The following is a 21575-nucleotide window of genomic DNA, read 5'->3' on the forward strand; positions in this document are numbered from 1 at the left end:
TAAAAATACGACCTTCATAGTAAATAAACCCACGTTTCCACTGCTCGATGCTGTGCTCATTCGTGTCGAATGAGCAAATCAAACAGGATTTTTTTGCGATCCTTCTGATTGAATATATGTACATTTATGACAAAATCGTGAGGACTAGGCTTGTGAGTTGTGACACACACACACACACACACACACACACACACACACACACACACACACACACACACACACACACACACACACACACACACACACACACACACACACACACACACACACAAATGTGGCGCTCGCGCGGTAATAGCTCATTGGCGCCACCTAGTGATCATTATGTGCAAATGCACAGCCTCTCATTAAAATGACTTGGGCCTCTTGCGGCGCTAGGAGTAAGTAATAATGGCCCAGCGTTTCTAGTGTTAAACATGAACGGTTGAGTACTCCAGCTCTAACCATATCATACCACCATCAAGGAGTTTAACACTATTAATTTAATTTAAGAAATAGAATAATAATAAAAAAGAAACAAATTTTTTAAACTGGGGAGTCGACTCGGGACCCATTGAATTTCTCAGGGACCCACCCAACTAGTGATGGCATTATTCAGCTGCAATTTTGGTCCCCTCTGTCACTTGCTACTTTTTTTGTTGTGATGGTAGTAATAGGCCTATGTGGTATTTCTGGATTGCGTTATAATATTTTCCTGCATGGGCCCCACCAGAGTTTCCAAACCAAAATCGCCACTGGTGTTAATCAAGCAATGTTACCTCAGTAATTTACCTTCATCACCCCCCTTTTAATGTTAATGGCCCAATGTGCACCAGGTGTGTTATTGGGGTGTGATTTCATCAAGTCATATATATATTTGTAGCTTAAGTTACTCTTAACTTATATATATATGTATATAATATATAATATAATAATAATAATAATAATAATAATATAATATATAAATATATACATATAAAGTCGTGTGTGTATAGCTTATACACATGACAGGTGTTACAACCTGGCTCAACGGTTGCAACATTGAAGGGGAGGCCACACATGGTCTTGGATGAGCTTAATACATTTATTAAAGAATACCGTGAACAAACAAACATAACAGAAACTAAGGATCGGGCTGCAGGCCAGGAAGAGAAAGAGTCACTTGATCGGGGCTGCTTTATAGGCTCCTGAGCCCAGCCTGCTCAGGTGAGCTGCATCTCGTTAGGTGATAATCCACCAACCAGCAACCTGCAACACAGAACACACCAGAAGCAGCACCACCACCACAAGGCAACCCTGTGACCGTCACACAGGACACGCATATCTTTTCAAATGTTATTCATTCAGAATATTTACATAGGCCTACTATTTGAAAGTGAAAGAGGCTGGGATTTTGTTTTATATCATTTGTTTATATTGTTCAGTTGTTTATGCCTAAATGAGGCCGTAGCACAGTTAACGGACGAGCAGAGGTGGTGACGTCATCGAGTTCCAATTGCAGGTAGGCCTACGTACTCGCGTGCTCGCAAGTCTGTGCTTGAAGTACGGACTTGCCAAGTACGTACTTGCAAGTCATTGAGTCTGTAGTATGCGTGTTAGGAATTGAGAAACGGCCTGGACCCACCGCGGTCAGCCATGGAGCTATAAAGATCGCAGCATTACTCTGCGCGGATACGTTCTTTTCTGGAGAAGTGAAGAGGGCGTCCTACTGAACGGAGGTGGGTATCCTACATTATGTTAAAATAAATTACTTAGTTCAAGTGAATTCTCCCCAAAGGATTGCATTAACATCATTGGCGACCATTAAAATACATTGAAGGACATTTGCGGCATGTTAATGAAATACTTTGGGGGGAATTCACTTGAACTAAGTCATTAGTTGGAAGAACGGAATTTTTGCTTGATCTGAAACTGCGCAAACCTCTTGATTTTTTAGGGCGAGGTTGACCTGAACAACAGATAAACGACAGTAGGAAAGAATAATATTGAGAAAGAAATGCTCAATATGGAGTCAGGTAAGGTGGATTTATCTTCAGAAGCTCACTCATTAAGTGAATCGTATATTGTTGCTGACATGAACATTTAGATAAGGTTCCGTAGGTTCACTGAAAAAAGTATAACCGTGCTCAAATTAAAAAAAATGATGTCCAGATATCACATCTAATATATTTGACTTCACAGAATCTAAATTGAGTCACTTGTTATGACCTGATTATTTTATGTTGATGTAAACAATAATACTGCTCTTGACTCAACCTTAAATCTTTGCCTTGATCCAAATGATTTTTTAACATTTCAGTTGTTGAACCAAACTAATATATTTGACTTCACAGAATCTAAATTTAGTCACTTGTTATGACCTGATTATTTTATGTTGATGTAAACAATAATACTGCTCTTGACCCAACCTTAAATCTTTGCCTTGATCCAAATTATTTTTTAACATTTCAGTTGTTGAACCAAACTAATATATTTGACTTCACAGAATCTAAATTGAGTCACTTGTTATGACCTGATTATTTTATGTTGATGTAAACAATAATGCTGCACTTCACCCAACTTGATCCAAATGATTTTCTCAACATTGCATTTGTTGAACCAAACTAATATATTTACTTTCAACTAAATTAACATGAATTAAGGTTTGCATTGACACCAGTTAATTTTTTTGACATATAACCAAACTATAATTTCCAAATAAAAAAAAGACCCTTGGCCAACAGATAACTTTAAATGTATTTATTGAACTTTAACATATGAACCGTAACGGAGGAGAATGAACTGTAATGATCTTTAAGAAATAAGTAAAAAATAGAAGCCTACCAAGCAAATTAACCAGAACAAACACACACATGGTAGTAGGCCTATTCACAGGCTCTATCAAATCTGAACTGTAATTAAATTAAATTAAATATTGCTTTCTGGAAGCAGTGTTGACCCTCAAACGACTAAATTCAAAACATTCACTCAAAGCTCAAAGCCCAACAATATAACATCTTAAATGGCTACAGCACCCGTGGCTAGGTGCAACTACCATACTAATACTACAATAATAATAATAATTAATAAACATACTATAATAGTACTACTATCAGTTGTCGGTGAGGTTCTCCCCCTTTTAAAGTGCTGGGTAGCAGCTTAATACACAGACACACAAGCACAGGTGCATATACTGTGCATGCCGCAAACACACACAAGTACACATGGCACACATACTACTGTGAAGTGTGGAGTTCACCATTCAGTTTGCGAATCTTGGGGCTCATCTTGTTGGAACCAAGCTCCATCAGGATCTTCTGAATAGCCTCAAAGGTGAACCTGAACCCCTTGAGATATTCCAAGTTAAGAGCATAACAGAGTCCAAAGAGCATTACCACTCCAGCTGCCACGGAAGGCAACTCAGTGATGACTTCTACACCATCAATGATGATCCCGATCTCTTTGGGCTGTTGTAGAAGGCTTGAGTTCTCTCTGAAGACGAAGACCGCCATGGTGGTACTGTCTAGCTCTTGCTTGGCTTGATCTATCTGGGACGTCTGAGGTAAAATATAGGACAACATGTATAAGTGAACAACTGCAGTGAGTGAGACACACCTGTCTAATTACCACATCCAATGGCAGAGCGGTCAAGCTTCCCCCAGGATTAGTAAAGTTACATCTCATCATTGAGAGACAGAACAGATCTGGACATACCGTGTATTCTTTTATCAGGTCCTCAACACATTCTCCCAGGTAGATGATAAGAGATTTGAGGACACACTCCCTTCTGACATCAGCATCTGCCTCCTGCAGAGACAGTGAAAAATAGTTACTATGCAATGTGGAGGATAGGCAAGCTTTTGAATTCCCATCTCTACCACAAACAGTCGGTGCTTGTACGATTGGATCCATATCACAAATTAATTTGAAGCAGAGCCATACAGGGGCCATCTACGTATGAGCCATCTATGTCAGAGACCACTGACAGTCTCTCTTAGAAGAGGGAAGACTGGATGGCTCTTTGCCTGGTCAGGCCAATCCTGCCTTTTACAGCCCTCTCTCAAGACCTGCCAGTGGTCATTGACGTGTTCTCATCCCGGATGTCTCTGCTTTCAACTAATTTGTGCTGTGGATGAATGTGGATTTGACCTGGAATCAAGGTATTGTTCCTCCAAACCCCCTGAAATGCAACTGTGTTTGCACCAGAGGAAGGGCACCTGCTGCTTATTGCAAAGCCCACACATCCTTCTGCTCGACCAACACACACACACACACACACACACACACACACACACACACACACACACACACACACACACACACACCCTACCAACAGTTTAAAAAGACGCAGCATTTGCCAAATTATGACTATAACCATAATCACTGACATCAAAATAAAAATGGAAAAGGATACCTATCCCCATCAGACAAGGGTTAAAATGCTAACTGTTGTTGGTGGTTAATTATACACAACATCATACCTGATCAAGAAACTCCAGGATCGTGGCAGTTTTTGCTTTGGTTGCTCCTCCTTTCTTTCTGATAATCTTCAGTAGCTGCGTGGAGTACTTGTCCAGCTGGGCCATACATCTCGTCAGCAAGGGAACTGCAGCAACCCGCAAAAACTCGGCATTGATCTGTACATGAGGAAGCAGTGGACAATTGTTTTTTTTATTATAGAAGACCAACTTGGCACAAGAATTCATTATAATCCACACAACATTATTTTACCTTTAAGGCATTAGTATAGAAGAGGTTAAGAAAGGTATACCTCTTGCATCTGGAATAGAGCTGGCCATCTTTCCATGAGGTTCTCGATGGAAGGCTTCTGATCCACAACCTCTTGCCTCCTAAAGTCGAAGGTCTGGGCCATCTTCTCCCGTATGGTTTTCTCATTGTTTCTCTTCTTTACTTCAGTCAGAAGCAATGTTCTCTCTTGCTCCAGGCTTTCTGGAGTCGCAATGCTGGTCTGAGGATAGAAATTGGCCTCACCTCTTCTTGCCTTTTTGTTGTTCTTTGCTGGGAGGGGATGGAGATCTTCTCGTGACTTATGTTTGAGAGTATTCACCATGAGCTCAGATGCAAGTCCATGCGACTTCAGCTGAGTGCGATAGTTGCACATCTTACTCTTCAGTCTAATTTTCCATCCGTAGCTCTCATTGAAGGAGTCTGATTGCCTCAGGCAGGGATGCTTAATTGTCAGAGCCACTGCAACATCACCCAAGTCTGCATCAGTGGGGTATGCCTTGTAGGAGAAAATCTTCTCTGCCAATCTTTCCAGTATGTCGGACAGCATTTTTGACGAAGGCGTCAGTCTAGTTAGGTTCCTGGTGTAATCAGCATTCCCTTTCTCGAGTTGACCTTCTGTTTCAAAGGAGAAGGTCGGGATGTTGAACTGCTTTGGCCAGGGCTCTGTTCGGAGTCTCCCGGAGGGGCTGCTGCCGAGTATGACTGTGTCACCTGAATCAGTTTGTGCTGAGAGGGAGCTTGAGTCTAGCTCACTCAAATTAGATGAGACACTGTCTATAAATTCCAGAATGATATCACTATCAGGAACAAGCGGTATGACCTTGATGGTGGCAAGATCCTTGATCGAGGAGGTTGTGCTCAGGTTAACAAATGTTCCACCAAAGTCCACATCCTTGTATTGCAGCCTGATGCATCCAACAAGTTGGCATGCTTCTTGGACCTGTTCAATGAGCTCTTCAACGGTCTCTGGCACCAGTGGTAGATCCATCCTCACTGAGCTGTCGTCACTCAACAAGATGAGGAGTCGTATCGGATTTGCCATATTGACCAATCAAGTTGCGTCTCGGCCTGAGGCTCCAGAAAGCTGCTTCAATACCACCTAAAATAACAAAGGACCGGGAAATACAAGAGACATGGCATCAGCTCGCTCAGGTTTCTACAGATTAATAAAAGCATTTTTTCCGAATGATAGCCTATCTGAGCATGGCTAACAACAAGCAAGGTTAAGGACTGTTATTACCTGGATGTGTTGAAGGAAGGTGATGTAGATGGTGATGCCCAGGCCACCGATGAAGTGCAGGCTGGCGTCAAAAACGTCCTGGATGTCTTTACACACAACAGGACCAAAGCATTACTTCACATTCACAAACACATTGTGTGGGCATAAAGACAGGTTTGAATTGTAATAAGTGCAGATTACAGTGTCATTTAAGTGCCCATTTAACCTTTTTAGTAAAATTAATTATATGCAAATAGGATGTTTTAGAGAAAATGCAGACCTTAAACTTGAATATATCTCTTCAGGGTAATCAAACGCACTCCTCCCACAGTGTAATCCACCAGCGGATATGGATCCGTCAGTTCATCTGGCGCCACAAGTATTACGTCTTTGGTCGAGCTCACTTCAAGTTTAAAGGCCCTGAAGTGTTCCAAGTGCCACGCACTCAGCTTCCGAACAATGAAAAAAAGATTGTCCTTCAGAACCAACATGTGGATGATTTCTGTGAATTCAGGGATCTCTGCCAAAGATCCATGTGCAAGGATCATTCCAGTTCTGTAGTTGAATCCATCGTAAGTGACATTCTTTGCCAGACACACATTGTCCACGGTCGGGTGTTTCAGCCGTATAGCTTGTGCGATCTCCTCTTTCAACACATCAACAGAAAGAGTTGAAACATTTGACACTTCCAGAAGACGTTTTTGAGAGTACATTAATATCTGCTGTGCCATGTGAAATTGGTGTCGCTCTGCCAAAGACAACAACACATTCTTGAAAGACCTTGAATATCGAACAACTCTCTTAAAAAAACTGTGCTTTGCTTCAAATCTCAATGTCCAAAGACAGACTAATGGTCCAAATTTACGAATAAGTTGAGGATAGTGTTCCAAATAATGATGCTTAGGCAGCAGGTTGTAGTCTGGGAAAACCTCTTGAAGTCGTACTCTGTGCTCTGAGATCTTGAAATTCAAATATGCAATCGATTCCTCTGTATGAACAGGTGAGACAACAAGGTCCACAATATCCTTTAGATCAGTCAGTATTTTCCATGCAGGTTCTTCAACAGGCACCTTCTGGCCAACAAGGAAGGGGAAAAACCTTAACAAACACCAGTTCTCGTGGGAATTGCCACCTATTGTCTTGCGAGATGCAAAGGTCAATGGCACTGGATGGGGACAATTAACTTTGTCAATCCACTTAAAGGGGAAATGTAGTATAGACTCGTTTAAATATGCAAGTGTAAAGTATTTCTTAGATGTGAAGATGGACAGACATAAAGCTATCTCTGCAGGAACAATCCCTTCAAATAAATCATGGACCAGATCTGGAGGGAAACCGGTAGTGACTTTGAAATGACTGAGTTTCTCAGAAAGGACACATCTCCTCTTGACACCACAGAAATTTTTCAGAGATTGTTCCTCGATGGTTTTGAGATGGTCTGCGTGAAGGGATTCTGTTCTTGATGTAAAAGCTCCACTGTCTACTTGCTTAGTTTGAATTTCTGATTTGGAAGCTGTACAAAATCGGCATACATGACCACCTGAAAAACTCTCAAGAAATCCAGCGATGCTGTGGGCTCCAAGATTGTCGGCTATAACACACTGTACTGTTCCCTTAACAGATTTCCCTAACTTTGGCAAAAACACACCATGCTGTTCCAAGGAAATTAAATCACAAATGAGAGGCTCGAGTACTGCTTCATAGCCATACACCTTCAAATCATTACTTCTGACTAGAAGAGCCAACTGTATCGATGACAGTGAAGATTGACAACCGGGGGACAGATTACCTAAAGTCCAATAGATGGCACAGATTTTATGTTTTCGTCGTGATGTCCCAATGGGATTACATATTTCGAAATCATCAATATAAAGGATAAGTGAAATTGCACAGTCTTTAGACAGAAATGTGTTGTTTCTGAAAATTTCACCATCAAAGGGACAACTGTAAACTGCTTTATCACTCTCCGGTGACTGATATTTCCCTTTCAAATTGGCAGTCTTTATCAATATAGAATCTGAATTTAGAATCTGCTGCAATATTTTCAGCACGGATACATACTGTAAGGATTTTTTGTTCCTTTTGTCAAGAATATATTCCACTGGTGACACTACAACAAATTCTCTTCTATAATACGATTTGCGCTTCCAAGAAGAAGACAATGGGCCTTGTTTCACTATTGCTTTTTGAATTGGATGTGAAGAACATAGAACAGTGGCTAGCACTTCAACAACAGATGCTTCCACATGACAATCATTATCTCCCAAAACCTGATGAATTGTTTTTAGACTAAGTGGCACAGAGTCAGTTCCAATAAGATGTTGTAGTTCCTCAAGCAATTCGTTGACAGCTGTACTGGAGACTAAGTATGTTTGTTCCAATTTAAGAAAAAGTGAAGCTAATTTCAGTTCAAATTCCTTTTCTAGATCTCTAGACTCTTCAGTAATTGGCTCATCCAGCTGTTCTTCTTCATTCAGGTCAGAGTTCAATGAATCAGAAGGATTGGAACTGAGTGATGATGTGACAATTATTCCACTTTTAAAGTCATTAACGGTGCATGACTGATGTTTTCTCCATTTATGGGTCCGGAAACTGCTGTATATGTTTGTTTTGTATGAACAACCATCAAACATACAAGAGACTTGTTCATTTTTTTTCAAATGTTGATTGATATGAAGAAAAAAATCATACTCTGTGGAAAGCTGATTGTTGTCACAAATGTAGCACTTGAACGAAGAGATCTTTTGTGTGGACTCCTGAGAAGGATGATTTCTAGCAATATGTTTTTGTAGACCATTCCATGTCTTGGACGAACAGGGGCAATTTGCATGGATGCATGGGTAAGGACGGCGCCTACCGTGAAACCTATGGTCAATGCGGTAATGTTTCAGTAGCTCAGATCGTTCTGAAAATGACAGGCTACAGTCTTCGCATTTCCACATCAGATACCTGAGAAAACAAATGAAGGAATAGTAAATTCCCTACATACACCGATCTGTGTTGGTTCAATCAACAGAAATAAAACAAATAAGTAGTCCATCTGCTGCTATGAATAATGAAATGCTAGTTTGATACCTTTTCTGCCGTGAGCTTTGAATGGTCTTCAGTGTCCCATAAATATGCAAATGAAGAAGAAAAAAAACACAAAGTTAGTTTTGATGGCATAGTGTGACAACAATGAATATTTGCATTTAACCCTTTCACATGCAAGTGAAGAATCCCCCTTCTAATAATGTATAGCCTATTAAGGACCTATTTCAGGATAAATATACAAATACATTAACTTTGAAGTGTAGAAGGTCCTACAGGCAGCTGTAATAAACTAAGATATACTATTTATGAGATGGCTTGCAGTGGGCTTATCTGACAGGATTAAAACCGTGCATTCTGTGTGAATGTGTATTTGAATGTTAACATTTAATAACATGTCGTTTTTAGTTATGTAATAATTTGAAAGTCCCTTCAAGTTGAAAAAGCACATGCATTCTTATTATGGCCACACCTGGTGTACTAAATCAACTGTGATCAGATTGGTTAAAAAAATAGAGGCTGCGTGTGATTTCAGTTCCGGTTCAATGCATTTGTAATCAGGGGGCGCACTTCTGTGCAGTGTGCACAATCATTAATCGTCGTTGCCAGCAGGCTGCACCCAACAGCCAAGGGATTTACATGTGGCATAGCAAGGTAAGCAGCAGAATTGTTTCCCAATTAAGCGTAATTTAGAAATGGAGTTGTTGAGTATTATGGTTTCATGAAAGCAAGGACAGCACTCGGTTGCTTTCGAAACTTTGAATCGCCAACAACGGACGTTTCGGGCCGCGCGCCCTTCAGCGTGTAATGGCTTCTTCACGGCCATTACACGCTGAAAAAGGGAAACGTCCGTTGTTGGCGATTACAAGTTATGAATGCAACAGTGCTGTCCTTTCTTTCAGGAAATAATATTACGATACGTTGGATTCAGCACGCAGTTAAGTTATATAAAGAAGTCTAGTTAGTCTGAGCGCGTTACTTCATATATTCGATTTTTTTTCTTGCCCTTGTGGAGGCTTGGGTGAAGGGGGTCATTAATATTTGGTTTTATTTAGTATTATGGTACAATATGTAGATGGGCCGACATGTCCACGGGTCGATTTCCCGTAGTAAATTGATAATTTTAATGATTTGGATTTCCCCGCGACGGTTTCGCGGGATTCAGCTGCTAGTCAGGGTAGCGCGTGTCACGTGACCGTTGTCACGTGACCGTAACAACGTTATTTATTGGGAAATGGGACTAAAATGTATATAATGGATGACATTCATAGTATTATTGGTAATTACTGGTTTTATTAATTATTAATGGTATTACTTGTAGTACTACAGCAAACGAACAATTTTGTAAACAAGAAATCGTTAATATTTTATCAATGTCCTTCTAGAACCTGTCATGAACTTTGATAATCAAATCAAACGATGTCTCGAGCGCAATAGATGTCTCTGATATAACGGACATTTAGCTGCTATTCTTTGGCAATTTGACATTTTAAGTTGGCCATATGAGCAATGTTGTTTCTTAATGTTACTCGTATATGAACGTAGCCTAATATAAACAGACTACGTTAATGTGAATTAAATATACACAGCTGTGATAACCGCAATAACTTATCCTGGCATAGCAGTAGCCATAAGAAATTTGGCACAGAGTTTAGCTGAATGTCATTGATGATAAAGCTAACGTTAGTTAGTATATCTAGTTAGTCATCTATGAACGAATATGGTCTAACTAAAGTTGCTAACAGACCGACAGTCAAACATGATCGCTATTCGTGTTAGTCTACTTACCAAGAGTTGTATATAATATGAAATAATTATTAGCTTATTGCTGTAAATGTCAGTACGACCGTAGTTGCCAACGACATCAACGGAAGATGAGCATCTACCCTGGGGAGGCTCGTGCGCCTGGTTCAGGAGCAGTGCATTGCTCGAGCAGTCAACTGCTCTTGAACCTCGCGCTCGAGGCTCCCCAGAAACTGGAACGTCAAGGTTCATGTTCGTTTTACCTTATTTGTGTTATTTTGCTTGGGTGCCATTTTGATGTTTTTGCCAGGATCAATTCATGTACCTGTCATTTCAAGGTTATTTTCCCTCACAAAAGCTAGAACTTGTTTGGGCAATTTAGTTGTGCAGTACATTATACATTGTAAAAAGCCTGTAGTAAGAGAGAAAAGAAAATACATGATTATGTGTACTGTGGTCAAGACACCCAAGTGGTTTGACATATTTGGTGTAACTGATGTTTTTCTTTTACTCTTGCAACTTTCCCTTTTAGTCCCTGAAGCAGTGTCTCACACTCGAGTCCTGACCGAGGGCCTTGAAACTGGCATGCCTGTTCAAAACATCTCCAGGACAACAAGGTTATTTTGTGTTGACGTGTATTGAATTCTTAAGGGCAAAGGTTACTCTTAACAGGCAAATTCTGTAGAAACTCCATAAAAATAAATATTAACTCACTAAGACCATTCATGAAACATCAGTAAGCTGCAGTTTGTGTAGCCAGTCAGTAATATTTTAGTTCTTTCAACTGCGACTGCTTGTAAAAAAAAATATGCAATGATGCCACCAACAATAACCAATTCAATGTTGTGCCAGATAACCTCAAATATAATTAGCCTACTTCCTATTTGTGCAAACCCATCAGATGCCTTTGAAAAAAAAACAAAAGTGCAAAGATGCTTTGTCTGAAATGAGTCCCCTTACCGTTTAATTTGGCGCAAGTGAAAAAATCACGGGCTTGTGTTATCTGTAGGGTCTCCGTTGTTGTCAACTGCTTCTCGGAGAGCTGGATGGAGAGGGTTTGCAGCGTCTCCATTCCAATTGGTGGTCAGGGTTTTTGCATTGGAAATGCATCAGTGAACAAATCGCCTGCTTGTGCCATCCGTAAGGTAGGGCTGAACGATTTCAGGAAAAGATTGCATTGCGATTTTTCTGGCAGATATTGCGATTTCGATTTTCTTCACGATTTTCTTCAAATCAAGCTTCAGTGCAATATTCATTATGTACAGTAATATTTACAAACATGACATCATACCTTTAAAACATTACATGCCATTACTCTAATGTAAGAATGAAAACTAAAGTTAAGAATTTATTTTAAATGTATTATTAAGAAACAAATGTAAACTAAAGTCCTTGACCAATTGCAGTTGTTACAAATGAACTAAAAGAGCCATCTTTGACTGTCTTAACTTGGAAAAGTACTTCTGCTTTTTAAGACAGTCAAAGATGGCTCTTTAAGTTAATTCGTGCATTAGAGTATAACAACAAAGGGAGAGACGTCGGAGAACCCAACGCAGTCTATTCATAATATTGTAATGACCACGGAAGAGGCAGTGAATGAAGTATTGAATAGACAGAGATTTATTAGATAGGCCTACCTAATAAACCGTTGGAACACACAAGACCGGAAACATAGCAACTCCGGTAAACAAACCCCGAGAAGCCCAATCCCTATGAGAGCTCCCCGCGCTACGGCCGTCCGGCGGTGCACAGTGCTTTTGGCCGTGATATTATATATACAAATATTATATTACGATACTATTATATAGAGCTCCGGGAGTCGCAAACGGCAACATTCACATAACGTTAGCTCAACTGTAGGTAACGCGTTTCTATAGCATCCACACAAGGTTGCAACTGATCACTAGTTTAACAACGTAGTTGTTACATTCGTATCAACTCAGCTTTAATGACGATCGATCAAACATGCACTCCTTGGTTTTACAACGGACCTCATGTTTGAAATGTATGTAATAGAAAACGATACAAGCGGCGTATTGATCTACTGTGCTCAGTCAGCAGCAAGTAGAACCGACAAATCAGCGGGCAATATGCCGGATTAATGCACCCCTCCCAGCCAATCAGAATCGAGCATTCTTAAATGAAGTAGAATAAATACAATTATATTATATTAATTCGCCCGATTCGCGTCTCTACATTGACGCGTGAACGCACAGTAAAACCGAAAAAAAACGTGTCTTTGGCGATCCCGAGATCGCTTTGTCTGAAATCGTGATTTCGATCAGAAAACGATAAATCGTTCAGCCCTACCGTAAGGTCTTCGTTGTCAACTTCTTGTTGGAGAGCTGGATGTAGAGGTTTTGCGACGTCTGTATTCAGATTAGGGCTGCACGATATGGGCAAAATATGATATCCCGATATTTTTTGGCTGAATGGTGATATACGATATATATCTCGATATTTTCTATAGAGTGGGATAGATGGCTTTGTCGCATTGTCCTGCGTACTACGGTGAGGGTTTCAGTGCGCCCTAACTTTAATCCCCCGCCCCCTCCCTTCTCCGTTCCATTTGGGAACATGTTTGGTTCAATTTCGCTTGTTTCGTATATTTTAATTAATTAATTAAGGGCACCTCCAGGGGGCGCCCCCAACACATTGGATCGGCCCTCCGCTTTGGGGCCGCATTATCATCTAGAACGTGTATTAACTTTTGATAGTCTAACGTGGTCCATTATCCCTTACTTGTTGCAAGACACAGTAGTCTACACATACATCTATACATAAGGTTTCTGAGAACAGCAGGACAAGTTGGCACATCAACATTCACAAACGGAAGGCTTGCGTTACTCCATCTAGGCACTTTGAGTTGTAGCCTCATACCATAATTGAATGCCGCTTCTTTTGTAGCAAGAAGCAGCAAGTGTTATTTTCACAGAAGATGCACACATACCAAATTTTCTGATAAGCATATTAGCTTGTGCATACATCATACGATACTGCCTGCAAATTTCACGGTCATTAGACTGGTCATCAGTTATGTAATGTTATAAGTTTTTAGCCTCATTACATATGTTAAGGACTGTGCCAGGAAAGGAGAAATCAGTAGTTATCAGTTTCTTATCTGCCTTACTTCATGAGCATCAGCTGTATGTGGCCTTGGTGCCTAGATTTAATATGACAACCGCCACTGTTGTTTGGACAGGCGGGTAGACGTAAACTGGCATATAAATCTAAGTGTTATGATTTCTCTCATTCATTTCTTATGTTTGCATTTGTGTCTTGCAGAAGATGAAGGAGAATGCGTGCAGTGGGCTGAATGGAGAATTTGTGAATCAAAGGCAACACCATCAAATGCATTATGAAATTAAGCACTATCAGGTTGTCAAGGCTGTAGCTCAGCGGGTACACAAGAGGCCAAGAAGCTCTACTACAAGAAGTTGAGGCAGAAGATGAAGATTATTACAAATTATCCAAGTCAGTTCCGACCAAGTAATTTGATTGGACAAGAGGCATTCCAGTGCTGATATAGAGTATATCAGCACTGGGTCTTTTAACTACACACGTATCGCTCCGCTTTACGGGTGTTCTCATAACCGTTAATGTTATTAACAATCTTTTTGTTGCTTAGATTGCAGCTAACTTTGCACAGCAAATATGAACATGTTTCCAGGAATAACATTGGAGTTGAATTAAGAATGGTCGCCAGAAGAGGACCAAGGGAACCTAATGTAATGCTAATGTGTTTATGTGTTGCTTGGCAACAGTTCAGTCCAGTTGCGGATCTATTTGTGTTGGCGGAGCCAAATGAATCATTAATGAACCAAAGAAATCTGATCATAATATGTTGTGAATTATTATTGTTAACTAATGAATGGTGCTTGTTGAACTGTATATAAAAGCAATATCACTCAGGAGGGAGTGCTGTTGTACTACGGCTGGGATTCGGTCGTAGGTACGAGGCCGTTGGCCGAGTGCCGAAGAGAATCACAGCCGTGCTGATATTCAGTACAGCAGCACTCCCTCTCGTGTGATATTGCTTAATTATTCTGTTCCAAAATTCCATAAAAAGTCTGATTACTAAGATTGATGTATCATTACTTTTGTCAGTATCAAGTTTTTGTTTTAACACAGGGGTACCAAAAATCTGTATGATGTATGACTACCTGAAAGCATTTGTCGATGACCTCACCCAGCTGCTGAGAGAACCTTCAGAGGTAAACCTCTAAGGTGTGCTCCTTTATAATACATTTAATTTAGAGGCGCCTTTCAAGACACCCAAGGTCACCTTACAGAGCATATAGTCATCAAATTATAAGCGATGCTCCAGCATGTGCTTTTCTCCAAAACAGTGTGCTATCCTCTGGTTCAGTCTTTATCATCTACAGTTGATTTTGGTACAAAAAAAGCCCATTTCACATATCCCATCGATTTAAATGCACCTCTGCTGTTTGGGTGTACATTTTTCCATCTTGTTACGGAGATGAGGACAACTACTTGCCTCTTTCATGCATCTCCTTTGTCCACATCTATGTTTGAGGAATGTAATTTGAAGCCATTCATTAAGTGTTTGCTATGCCTCATTGTTTATTATACTGCATACTACATTGGCACACTTGGGGAAAAAAAATATATTTTATTCAATTTCTTCCCTGGCAGCATAATCATTACTACAGATTTTTTCCCCCACTTTATTCTGTTTTGGGCATTTCCTACCAGTGCAAAGATGTTTAAATTAGTCACTGAAAGCAGTGTTCTGAAATTATATCAAAAATAGTTGTGGCCTGTATGTATGCATGGCCTTCACATATTTTTTGTAAAGCTGTACATGTCTTTAAAGATATTGATGCAGATGTTTCCACATTTACCTTTCTCAGTGCAAATGGGTTTTTGAATACGTTTCTGAAAGTAGTGCTTTGAGATGTTTGAGATAACAAACATTTAATATTTTGGATATATTTTTGGTCGCTGTGTCACAATTCAGCTTAATATTTAATATATTGTTTCTTATGGCACATTAACGAGAAAATGTCAAACTGGCACTGAATGTTGAAAAGGTTGCTGACCCCTGGTTACTGTATTCCCTCTCCCGCTCCATTACATGTATGTTTGTTTATTTCAAGTTAACTTGTTTTTCTGTGTTATTACAACCTTGCAACACATTTCCATTAATGTAGTTTGTTTATTCCTTAACAGTTTTCAAAAAACACAATCAAATGGGTATTAAAACCTTAATCTTTGTCAAGCCAAACTCTAGAGTAATTATTTCAAAGAATAGGGGCGTGGAAATCAATGAGGTTCGTGGGCTTTGGGGCTTATCTTATGACTAACTTTGGATCTGAACTAATGTGAATTGTGAGTAGATCTCATGGTGTTTACATCGCTTTACTACGATTTCTAAATTGCAGCTTATGTGTTTTAACCCCTCTCAAATGCTACTGTTGTAATGAGGTTTTCTTAACCAGTGATCTTTATTGCATTTGTGAAAGCTTTTTGTGTGAGCTTGCTAAAAGTATATAGACCAGTTTTCCTGCCAGAAATAGTTGTAGCTGCAACATTCAATGGCCATACCTGCAGATTATCTACAAGGATAAGCATTAATTGATCTCATTACAAAATGACAATCGAACTATCAGGAAAATTGCTAATATTCGTTACAACCTCAATTCAACGCCATTTCAACGTGTGGTAAATTACGTTGAAAATTAGCACGCAAATCATCGTTGAAACAACATAGTATTTTCGACATTCTCCGACGGTCGAGATAACGACTATCCACCACGTTGATTCAACGGTGAATTTTAGTCGTCTGACGGAAACCGACTATTTTAGAAGAAATGAAACAAGAAGAGACTGAGACTCCGCGGGCTTAAGAGCCATTGGCTAGGAGGTCGAGGGGAGGCGCGATGACGTCATGGTTTACGGTTTCAGTCGGTTTCACACGAATCCAAAACGAAACCGGGTAGATTTGAAACCACCTCCGAGGGTGGTTTCAGAAGTTTGCGGTTTCGGTCAGCGGATTCGCCGGCTTCGTGTGTACGGAAGGCCGAACCGTACAAGACCTTTGCGGGGCCTAACTGGAACTGCTAAGTAGTTCCAGTCAAATAGAGTACTAAAGTGAAAACATCACGTTGTCCTGGCAACCGGATTTTCTGTTCTAAACAACCAAACGAGAGATGGCGTTTTCCATTGCTTCCATGTGTTGTTTCTTTCAAAATGAAAATGAATCAATTTCAAGAGGTGAAAATCACTACCAATCGAAAAATGTCGAGGCCATTCATGTATTCCCCTGGGGTATTAAAAGGAAAAGTTTGTAAATGTTAGCCTACTTTAGTTTAGTTTTTTTTTTTATATGAAGACAATCTATTCTCAATAGATAATTGGTAAAGCAAACTCGCAAATCAATTTCCAAAAATAATCATTCCTTTTCTATAAAAGGTTTGGCTCCGACTGCATGCAAATTCAAAATTAATATTCGACTCAAACTAAAAATATTACATTCAGGTCATGAATAAAAAAAAATAGTTTGAGAGAAATCAAAAACTTTGTTTTGTGTCCATTGGACGTATATTTAGTTCAGTTGAAATCAAACTTGGTGTCTCAAAATGCATAAAGAATGAGTTACACAATCAAATCAATAATTTTATCCTGTTTTCAATGACAGTTATTAGTTTGAATGAACAACTGCATGTTACACTTTTTACAGTGTTGGGGGCTATTTCTTTTCCACCCATAGGGGCATCTACGGATTGTCAAATCGACTAACCTTGCATCCTTTCCTTAACCTTTGTGGAAAACGTCGTCAGGGGGCTCTACGGAATGTCAAATATCCTTAGCTTTATTCCTCCTTTCCTTAACCTTTGTGAAAAACGTCATCGCGTCAAGGAGAGATGAAAATGTGCCTCCTTTAGAACATAGGAAACGACAGCACTGTTTTCAATTAATTCGATTCCCCTTCTCCTAACCGACGTCGAGAATTCCTGCCCCGTAGCGTCTAGTGAAACTGCAATTTTCCGAAGATGGACTAAAACAAGCGCTCTTTCGATCCATGCGCGGGTCAAGGGGAGGTGAAAAGTTGCTTCCTTTCAAAAATAGGAAAAGACAGCACTGTTTAAAATGAATTCAAACCACCTTTTCTCCAAGTTGGCTACTATAATATATAGCCTACCACAATAACACGTCTGACGTAGGTCAGGGAAAAAAAGAATGTGTGCGTGCGTGGGGGGGGGGGGGGGGGGGGGATTTAAGATACGTGAGACATGCTCTGTATATCTGCAGACCACTTTTGAACTAGTTCGTCGTTGTTCTGCCGGTGAGTGTGCGTGCATGCTATGCGTAGGCTGAATCGCAATCGCTTCAAGACAAATCTGATTTGCCAATACACATTGAGGATAAATGAAATAATTTTAAAATAACTAAAATATCATAACTGATATCCAACATCAGTCTTGTTTATTTTACGAAACAAAAACAAATTCTTAAAGTATTTTTGATAGATGTGCCTTTACAGAAATGTGAAATGTTAGGCTATCTAATAAATATGTTTACTCTTTATTTGCGTCATTCTTCATTTTGAGGATAATTAAAATGTTGTAAAAACGTATTTATCAAACAAAAGATTAACGATTATTAGAAAATAATGACTGATTGTTCACATAGGCTGCGCCTATATTCATAGAACCTATAGAGTTACAATACGTAACTATCGTTTCAGCCATTTACTGTACAATTCAGAATTGAATGAGAGGAGGGCTGAGGAGGGCTGTCAATCAAATATTGCGCTTCAGAAACGGCCAATCATAGGCAAGCCCGTCCTGCCTTGGTTCCCTCCCCATAGTGCCAAAACTAAATTTGCGCGCGAGAGCAGAACATCATTCGCGAGAGGCTGAGGCTGTTTTGTGCGACCGAAGTTATTTCCCGCTCTCGCTTGCAACGAGGTAATGCTCTCGAGGAGCTGTTTTCCTCGCTCGGGGAGCAGCGCTCTGAGCGCGCGCGCGCGCAGAGATAATTTGCGCGTTCGCAATTAATATCTACGCGTGTGATATGATATAAGACGCCCGAATGCATGTTTTATCACCTGAGTGCTTTATGGCACTAATGTGTCGCCATAACTATAGGGGGCTAATATATATTTTTATTATTACCACAAACACATGTCTGTCATAAAAACAATTATGTGTGTGTATATATATATATATATTAGAGCTGTCAAGCGATTAAAATATTTAATCGTGATTAATCGCATTAATGTCATAGTTAACTATGATTAATCGCAAATTATTTTTCTATGCTATATATCCCTTGATTTTTTTGTCCCATAATTCTTCTCATTTTAATTCTCTTATCAACATGGTGAAGTGTATCGGCTTGCCTTGGGCAAATTATTTTTTATTGATAACAACATTGGCATATACTGATCAAAACAGGACGATACAAAAAAAGAGCCCATAGTGCAATTAAACGACTGCTTTGAACAAATGTCATTTGAACATAGGAGTCAGGCTAATGCTTCTTTGTTTTGAGCCAAAGAAAATTTTATTTATTTTTTTACATTTTTTGTAATAAAATAATTGCGTTAATCGCGCGATAATTTTTTTAACGCCGTTAAATTTGCTCTAATATATATATATATATATATATATTTATATACACAGCCTACGTCTATGCTTTCCACCAACAAGACAGACATTTTTCAGGATTCGGTACCAGAATAGACTCATGAATCCAAAATGTACATTACACATATTGCACAGGTTTTTTCTGAGTTTTTCGGTACCTTTATGTTAATCAATTAATTATAAAAATGTGTTATTGTATTTTTGAATGAACTTATAAATACCATAAATGATTGCACTTATAAATTCCATTTTATTTTCTTAAATTCAATAACTGCTACAGGACCATTTGTCCATGTGATTTATTTCCATTTGCACAGCATTGTAGTAGGCCTACAGAAAAGACAGGTACATAGACCCTGTTGTTGGGATGGATGAAAAAGCATAAATTAGGCTTTTCAATTCCATAAAGTTCAGCATAAAGTAATCGAAACATTAGGACAATAAGAACATGTCCATGGATCCAAAGCTTTTATTGCTACATTTATTAACTATAGTGCGGTCTATTTTAGATATATGTGCCCATTAATGGCAGCTTCTAGCAGTTATTTGTTGGCAAGGAATTGCCTGTAAATCTGCGTGCACTCTTTTGCAATATTTACACATATCTTCAGTTCTGCTTTGACGTTGTCAACGTCCAGGCGGTTTCTTTCATTCTTCCACGGTGAGGTCATCATAGAGATCCGCCTCTTATAATACATCTATAAATCAATGGATTTGTCTAATCACATGGCCAAAACAAGGTCTCAAGGTCTTTGATAAAAGTTGCCCAGTGGCCGGATGTGATATTCCAATACTAGACCTATTGAATTATAAAGTGAACATTTCTCAAGCTGGGAATATACCATTCATATGATATCATTACTAAGCATTGTGTTAGATTATCACCCAAAGATTTAAAAAGTAATTTGTGGACAAGACAATTTAATGGGCAGCATGTGCAATGTTCCACCCACAGGAGCAAAGGGACCGTGTCCAGACATGGTACACAATGTCCCAGAAGAAGAGTTGAGACTGATCCTGATTGGAAAGGTGGGATCTGGGAAGAGCGCCTCAGGGAACACCATCCTGGGCCGGAGTCACTTCCTGTCTAAGTTAAGCGGAAGCTCTGTTACCAAGGTCTGCCAGCTGGGGACCAAGAACCATGTCTACCATGTGGAGGAGGAGGCGGGGGGGAAGAGGAGGATGAGGAAGAAGGTGGTGGTGGTGGACATGCCAGGTTTTGGAGACACACACCTGTCCAAGGAGCAGATCACCACGGAGGTCAGCCAATGCTTGGCCCTGACGGACCCCGGCCCACACGCCTTCCTCCTGGTGGTCCAGGTGGGACACATCCCAGAGGGGGAGAACCTGGCCGTCAATATATTGGCTGATGTATTTGGTGAAGCGGCGGTCCGCAACAACACGGTGGTGCTGTTCACCAGGGGAGATGACCTGGAGGAGCCGCTGGAGCAGTACCTGGCCTTCGCACCTGCTAGGCTCAAGGCTTTGATTCGCAGGTGTGGAGGCAGGTACCACGTATTCAACAACCGTAAAATAGATGTGAATCAAGTTGATGAGCTACTGAGTAAGGTGGAGAAGGTTGTGGAGGACAACGGTGGAATGTATTACACCAATCCAAGGAATAGTGGGAAATGGGGATGGTTGTGCTGATTGCGGTGGTTGTGGCGGCTTGTGTACTAGGTTTAGCACTTTATTTGTCCCCCCACTAACCGCCAGCGCTAAGAAAAGTGCTATATGCAGTCCATTTACATTTACATTTAACCGTGGGGGGGGATCACTAGACTGGTTAGCCCCGCCCATTCTGCCGGCATCGCACTGCACAAGGGTCTGAGAAGGGCAATACATTTCTTTCTGCTTCCGATACGTTTTTACGGGAGCCAATCACCTAGCTTGCTTCCCCCCCCGCGCTATTTGCTGGTTTAACACAATGACGACATGGAAGCGGCGGCAAGCAGCCAATTGCGTACAGACTGTTGAACTACGCCCGATGATCACGCATCTTCAGCTGAAGAAAATTACAGCAGAAATCTATGTAATTGTGTAATTGTCTGCTGTAACCAGACCAACGTGCAATCTACGAGTCTGGCAATAGCCAGGCCAGGGGATCACTTTAGCGGCAGAGGTATTGCTAGAGAAGTTGGGGAAATAATCGAATTGCGATTATTTTGAACAATATTGCGATTGAGATTTAATAGGCCATTTTTTAATTCATGAAGTTCCTTATGTACTATTGTACTGTTATTATTAACTAAATAAAAATCATT

The 21575-nt window shown here is 40.1% G+C and overlaps 3 protein-coding genes across 4 annotated transcripts in view; 2 read left to right on the forward strand and 1 right to left on the reverse strand.

Moving 5' to 3' along the window:
• The window catches only part of LOC130406824 (GTPase IMAP family member 9-like), a 175915-nt gene extending 163890 nt beyond the window's left edge, over positions 1-12025 (forward strand). The window contains exon 3 of the mRNA XM_056612479.1: positions 11842-12025. The gene's annotated coding sequence lies outside the window, so the exon portion shown is untranslated. The remainder of the gene's footprint in view (positions 1-11841) is intronic.
• Positions 1584-21315, forward strand: LOC130406827 (GTPase IMAP family member 9-like). The gene is made up of 3 exons (XM_056612486.1): positions 1584-1694; positions 1913-1991; positions 20267-21315. The coding sequence occupies exons 2-3, from the start codon at positions 1973-1975 to the stop codon at positions 20959-20961; spliced, it is 714 nt and encodes a 237-aa protein (XP_056468461.1). The 5' UTR covers positions 1584-1694; positions 1913-1972; the 3' UTR covers positions 20962-21315.
• On the reverse strand, positions 2743-12047 carry LOC130406816 (uncharacterized). Of its 2 annotated transcripts, XR_008904537.1 has the most exons (6): positions 6204-12047; positions 5945-6030; positions 4727-5803; positions 4437-4592; positions 3670-3762; positions 2743-3512 (listed from the first exon to the last, which is right to left on the reverse strand). XR_008904537.1 is itself a non-coding variant. In XM_056612462.1 (5 exons), the coding sequence occupies exons 2-5, from the start codon at positions 5744-5746 to the stop codon at positions 3192-3194; spliced, it is 1590 nt and encodes a 529-aa protein (XP_056468437.1). In that variant the 5' UTR covers positions 5747-5803; positions 5945-12047; the 3' UTR covers positions 2743-3191. The 2 variants fall into 2 exon arrangements, 1 of the variants encoding a protein (XP_056468437.1); XM_056612462.1 differs by having other exon boundaries at positions 5945-12047.
• Positions 21316-21575: the final 260 nt, after the last annotated feature.

This window comes from Gadus chalcogrammus, chromosome 17 (genome assembly GCF_026213295.1).
Source record: "Gadus chalcogrammus isolate NIFS_2021 chromosome 17, NIFS_Gcha_1.0, whole genome shotgun sequence".
Lineage (NCBI taxonomy): Eukaryota > Metazoa > Chordata > Actinopteri > Gadiformes > Gadidae > Gadus > Gadus chalcogrammus.

Excerpts from the sequence above, each read along its gene's own strand:
- LOC130406816 (XM_056612462.1), bottom strand. The coding sequence starts at position 5,746 with ATGGCAAATCCGATACGACTCCTCATCTTGTTGAGTGACGACAGCTCA. Across the intron at positions 4,593-4,726 it reads CTCTATTCCAGATGCAAGAG|ATCAATGCCGAGTTTTTGCG; the intron begins GTATACCTTTCT and ends CCTCATGTACAG. Across the intron at positions 3,513-3,669 it reads ACCTGATAAAAGAATACACG|ACGTCCCAGATAGATCAAGC; the intron begins GTATGTCCAGAT and ends ATTTTACCTCAG.